This window comes from Sinohyriopsis cumingii, chromosome 10 (assembly GCF_028554795.1).
Source record: "Sinohyriopsis cumingii isolate HCF-2022 chromosome 10, ASM2855479v2, whole genome shotgun sequence".
Lineage (NCBI taxonomy): Eukaryota > Metazoa > Mollusca > Bivalvia > Unionida > Unionidae > Sinohyriopsis > Sinohyriopsis cumingii.
This window is the reverse complement of record NC_142970.1, coordinates 50364808-50371369: the sequence shown is the minus strand read 5'-3', so window position 1 is coordinate 50371369 and position 6562 is coordinate 50364808. Positions and strand designations below refer to the sequence as shown.

Below are 6562 nucleotides of genomic sequence, written 5' to 3'. Positions count from 1 at the left end.
CATCCTTTTGTTATTATTCTTTGATATGCTTTAAACTAAATACATGCAATGTAGAATGAAAGGCTAGATTGTGGATATGAAATGGCAATGTTCTTTGTGAGGAAGAATATGTACAGAGAGTGAAATACATTCTTGCTGAGGGAAAAGATGAAGACATGCATTTAAGTGAACCGCTCATATGGTGGTATAATATAAAATACAAAATTAAAAAGTTATCGCAGCTTTACTGATTAAGAAAATATAAGGAAAGATTACAAAAAAAGATTTTATTTTGAAAATTAATTGAAATCATTTTCTGAAAAGGTTGCCAATTAAAAAGTCATATAACATTAACAAATATGAAGAACTTGAACAACAGTTCAGGGACTAAAAACCGAATTCTGTCGAGGGGCTATACTGAAATTTAAGGGGAAATGGGCGTTTGAAAAAGACTGAACTAACAAGCAATTTCTTAATCTTTAAAAATATCGACAAAAGAAAAATATAATCAATGAACTGATTGATGACGACGATGTAACTACTTCATACACAACTGAAATTTCAGATGAAATATATCAGTTTTTTATTCATCTGTATTCCTCGGTAAATATTGATGAACTGTTTAAAGATTCAATTGTTATGTAACTGATGAGGGTAAATATATGTGTGATATCATAATAACAGCTGATTAAATTCCTTCAGCTGTAAAAGGAATGGCAAAAATGAAAGCCCTGGCCCTAACGGATTTACGATAGAGTGGTATTGTACATTTTATGATTGTATATATGATATTCTGTTGCACACTATTCAAATGAAACTATTATGTCGAGGTCAATGATATTTGGTGCTATTTCGCTTATTTATAAAATCAAGGGGGAAAACTCGGAGGTTGAAAATTGGCACACAATAAGTTTACTTAATGTAGATTATAACAGTTTGGCAAAGAATTTTGTCTACTCGTTTAAAACAGGTATTGCTCAAAATTATATTCCTAACTCAGACATGCAAAACGAAAACATGATATGACCAAAACCTAATCGCAGTTTTCTGAATCCTGAAAAACATGATCTAATTTGGAAAAAAGACTGTCACGGAATAAGGCAAGAAAATAACTCGGTTTTGCATTAAACGATGACAATGTATATTTGACTGTCGACGCGTACAGCATTAACTAGAATCGCTTGTTTTTATTACCTTGCATTATAGTTACTGAATGAGAACATCTCGCTGTAGGTCGCCTGTAACGAGATGCCCATGTTTCCCAACATACACGTCTTTTTTACCCTTGGTTGTTGAACGTTTTTTTATTTTTCATATAGTATAAATAGTAAGGTTTTACTACAATCGGTATATCATCGCTCGGCTCTTGTCACGGGTGTCAGTTTGGAACCACAACACTACAGCCATAGGGGTAAGTGACAGCTGTTAAAATAATATTGATTCCAATGTACAGTTATGCTTTTCATTGAGTAGTTGTTGTAGGGTTTAACGCCATTTTGCAGCACACGATGGGCTATACATGGCGGCCAGTATTAATGGTAGAAAGCTTTAGACCATTCCGCCAGTCGGGGCCCCTTTTCATTGAGTGGATATTGGTTCATTTCATTTACATATATTTGAGTATTTTGAGTAATTTGTGTGATAGCGCATTTCGTATTATACATAGCCAGTTTCATCTATTTGTAGCTGAAACTGGTGGAGGGGAAGGTGTAGGTGAACCTGACTGTAGTTGTTAGGAGGCGTTGTTGCGCCAAACCAAAATTGGTGGAAGGTGATGTTGCCCCAGACAGAAACTGGTGGAGGGTGAAGTTGAGCCAGTATAAATCTGGGAAGTTGTGTGAAAGTGGAACTGATATTTTGTGTTTTGTTTTTTTTCTCATTCAAAGTGGGAAGTTGAACCATAGTGCACCCGGCGTGGTTCGGAACTTCATATTTTGTGAATGTCTGTGGGGTGTGTGTGAGATTCGGATATTCCATATATTATTTCATTTATTATTTTCGTACCATCATCTTATCGTACATAACACAAGTCTCGTCATTCACACACATTGCTTTCGTATCATTCATTTAGTCCAAATTACACTCTGTTTCAATTATGTTACAAGGACTAATTGCAAACTTACAGCTCTATAGTTTTAAGCAGACCGCATACATAAATGGATAACACATTTCTTCAATGGTCGGAAAATAAGAACAAGAGTTGGGAACCGACTTTCAGAAGTTCACGAGCTAGAAAATGGAAATATACAGGGCAATGTAGAGTGCCAAACTCCGTTTGACATCATGATTGAATATATGTAACTGTAAGTTTACCAGTTCATCTACGACCACAGCAGTTTGAAATCTTGCAACACATCTTAAGTGCTCTGTTAGTTTAAAATATACATGTTAGTTGAAAATAAATCATCTGAGCTTTAAGATGTGAGCAGGACTAACGGTATTAGTGTTGTGCCCAATAGTTAATTTTGGCTGGAATTTGATTTCTAAAAACATGATTCTATTCGAATAAATGAAAAGATCTTACAAAACTAACATTGTTGGAAATAGTGACTTCAATTTATATTGAAATTTCAAGTGAAGATATTGCATTAGTGTAATCCAACAAAAGACGTTTGGCACATCAACACTACATGGGCCACCAAAGGCACATCCAATCCATCAGCCTTGGGTTTAATTTGGATGTCCACTAGAAGTTTAATCAGCACTTTAATAATTAGGTCTTGTTTCTGTAATTATGTGATTATTTGAGAATTTAATATGCAATAATAAAGTTTCAAAATTTAGATTTTTGTATCAAAGGAAAATCTTTTAATTTTACAAAAATTATTGCTTCTTACTCTTTTATATTACTTATGTTAAGACCACATAGTCGGTATAGTTCTAAGAGTGCAATTAGAAAGATACAAACATTATAAAATGTCTTTAGGTACAATTAGCACGGAAATGTATCTTTGTTTAATGTTTTCTTTCTTCTGTAACGTCCCTTTCGTTCAGTGTCTCTGGTGCAGAAACTTAAAAGCATTATTAATTAGGAAAGCTATCTGCCACATTGCAGCATAGTGATCCTTCTTTAAACTTATTGATATGCAGAGTACTTTGCATGCGTCCATATACATCCCCTCCTGCAATAAACAACATGCCAACAGGATCAGAGCGGAGTCTGTGTTCCTTAGATCATTGTAAAGTGCGACCCACATCATGTTGTCCAAGGCGGCCATCTTGTGAGAAGTTTTGCCCTGTCGGAAGTAACACTGGTACTCAAGGTAGTGCAAGAAAATCTTTGGATCAACAGAAGCGCAGTGGGAATAACAGACGGTATCTGTGTCGGAATCTCTTGATAGAAGCATCTGCAGAATTAATGATTTAGGCATGCAATGAATTTCTGATGGAAAATAAGAGACTGGAAAGGCAACATATTGTCTCATAAACTCTGCTGTTGAGAGATTTTCCTTCACTATTTTACAGAGAGAATGTTCTTGCATATTAGTTTTGATATCAGTCACCAGGTATGTATAATTCTCTTGAATCTGATGAAGAACATTCTCTGCCATGATGAAATTGCCCTGCGTCAAATAAAAAGCAGACAGTTTCAGTCTTCCAGAAGCCACATCAGACGAGCAGCCCAACACGAGAAGCTCGTGAGCGATATCAAGACTTTCTTGGTCAATTACTTCCTGTGCTAAACACTGGGAGGCCAGATCTGAACCAAGACTAGAGGAACAGAACATCTTATGTACTGCACGTATTGTTGCATGTGTGCAACACACTTTCTTCACAAAAGCAATTTTGTTAACCAGATTTAGGCTAGCAAATTCCATCCTAAAACAGTATATGCTACCAAGCAAAATGCGAATTGCTAAATCCATAGATTTCACGCCATCTGTCGCCCGATTCATTGAATCGATTAAAGATGACTGACAAAGACGAGTCAGTCTCTGACCTATTTCATCACATGACAGCCTGAGGAGATATTTTCCCTCGTGTCTCACGAGATCATGTAGAACAGCTAGCAACCGAACTTGAATATGGCCATACACTTTACCATGGAACATGTTCTCTCCTGGTATAAAGTAATTTGGGCAGTAGCCATTTGTAACCCATTTGCACAGTGTTCTCAAACATAGCTCAACACACAATAACATATTTTCGGGTCGCCACAGGGAAGACGGTGTACTTTCTAACATATAGAGCACACAAGTCTTGCAGTGATAACTGCTCAAAGCTTTCTCTCCACAAATTGGTTGCACGAAATCTTTCTTGATCATTTTCAGCAAAACATAGCATTTGTGTTGAGTTGAGTTGAATTGCCAGACAAGAGTTTTTTCTCCATATGAACAGGATATTCTCCACTCCAGATGTTTCTCTGTACTGAGTGGATGACCAACTGGAACCAATAGAGCACCAGTCTGCTTGATAAGAGCTATATTTGCTTGAGATGGGTAGTTATTGATCCTATTTTCCCACTGAGAGGCCTGACAAGGCCAAAATCTGACTCTCAATGCCGTCACAAAATCCATTGAAATGCCTCCTCTCTGTGTGTTAATTGCTGGACCATGCCGGTCCATATTAAAAAGGGACACGAAATTATCACTGCATAAAACAGAACGATCGAATGAATCCAATAAATGATCTTCATCTTCCGCATTGAACACTGGCAATGATGAATCTCTGTCCAATCTTTGTAATTTCACATACCCTGGTGGACTTCTCCCATCACTGACCATGATGTATGAAAATTCAAACGTTGACAAGGACGGGATACTCTGCAGCACGCCGTAGTTGGGAGCACAACCAAGGATATCAATGTTTGACTGTAGTCCCGGGGTGGTGGAAGCCTCAGCTTGACTCCCGAAAGTCTGATAAGGAATTTCAGCTTGAAACATCAGCTTTATCCTCTTCCAACGTACATCCTCCCTCAGTCCAACTTTGTCCAAGACATTGAACAATCTAAGAGATACATCGCTATAATACACGGGAATGATTCCTTCCATTATTCTGTACGTGCATTTGGATACCTGCAAACTAATAATAATAATCATTCGTTTCAATGCTCTATATTCTTTCATCTTAAAATGTTTCCAAAACGCTTTCCATACATATGGTTATGAATATTGCAACATCCCATTTTTTTAAACATTCGAAATGTTTGAAATTGATTGATCGTCGCTTGAAATAACATACTGTTCTTTTTACTCCGACGTGTAGCACGGGGTTTAGTTAAACTGTAATGGGATGTAACTGTACATGTACAACATCCATTGGTTACTATGTTGCAGTCATTAAATAATCGGCATGTGGTCAAGTCGTGGTCATTACTTTGTACACAGATAAAACAATGGCCCACTTGAAAACGAATGAATTTTTTACTAAGAAGATGGACAGCCTTTGATAAAACGGAATCTAATCTAGCCATATGTCATGCTTCAACTTAAAGCAGATGTGTCTCTTGTAAATTTGCATAAATTGAATCGATCTTTCATTTTCAAGGGAAATGTCATAGAAATAACTACACAACCCCATATATAATACACTTGTATCTTGCTCTTTTCTAATTCATCTTCAGTAATGACGACTTTTTTAAGCCAAAAATAAATTCATGCACACACGAAGAGCGAGGGCATATCACCCAAGTCTCAAGTGCATACGATTTCGACACATTGTTCTGATTGAATACTTTTTATACAATTGACCTTAGAACATCTCTTTTTCATTCTTTGAAATATAAAAGAATGGGGATATAACAGACCGAGTACATGCAATTATTTTAGAACACCCATGGATATCATGGATAAAATGGAACTAACTTCGAAAATGAAAATGGATTAGGAAAATCAAACTGGTTGGAGTGGAGGTAAGTGCTTCAAACGCACTAAGAATTAAAACAAAATTATGTTCTTTAGAAACGAGTCAGAACAAAAACTCGTTTTGTGGATATTCTCAAATCTCTCTAAATCGTGTATTAATAGAATTGTTTGTTTTTAAATAGGAGTGAGAGAAAAAGAGACGGAAAGAAACGGATAGAGAGATATTCATGTACACCACACCAGTCACCGCTAGGTTCTTAGTTGCCTTTCACGTGCCCCACTGCATTCTTATACAACAAATGTTTAAAATACATACCTAAAACTGATCAAAGTAACAGCATTAAATCAGACCACACCTTTTTATTAGCCTGGTAGCTATTACACATCTTCGATTTATCTGGAAAGAAAAGTCGCTAAATAATTACACAGCCTTAGCAATCTTTTCTTACCTCAGCTTTTGATCTTAGGAGTGGGAAACATGTATTTTTCAACTCAAACCAAACGTGTCACATCAGTTCACCTTTTTCTTTTGACATAACAATTACACGACAAATACGAATGAATGCTCTTTAAGTTAACATTTTTCCTGTCATATTGCTCCCGTAATTTATCATGTCAATTGATTTAACTAATGGGGGATCCATGGTGATGGAGGCTGAGTCTGAGTGCCTTCCTCCCCCTCCTAAAAAAAAAGGGCGGTGAACAAATTGGTAAGCTTCCTAGAGTAACAGTAAGACAGATAAAATACGATTGAAACTCTTCAAATGCAGAAACTTCCT

General features: G+C 36.5%; 1 protein-coding gene across 1 annotated transcript; it reads right to left on the bottom strand.

The window, feature by feature from the left end:
• Positions 1 to 1998: 1998 nt before the first annotated feature.
• On the bottom strand, positions 1999 to 6181 carry LOC149790131 (uncharacterized). The gene is made up of 2 exons (XM_089973402.1): positions 6100 to 6181; positions 1999 to 5001 (listed from the first exon to the last, which is right to left on the bottom strand). Exon 2 carries the CDS (start codon positions 4968 to 4970, stop codon positions 2970 to 2972), a length of 2001 nt encoding a protein of 666 aa, XP_089829528.1. The 5' UTR covers positions 4971 to 5001; positions 6100 to 6181; the 3' UTR covers positions 1999 to 2969.
• Between the last annotated feature and the right edge of the window lie 381 nt (positions 6182 to 6562).

What these genes read in the sequence shown, in the direction of transcription:
- LOC149790131 (XM_089973402.1), bottom strand. Translation starts at nt 4,970, where the DNA reads ATGGAAGGAATCATTCCCGTGTATTATAGCGATGTATCTCTTAGATTG.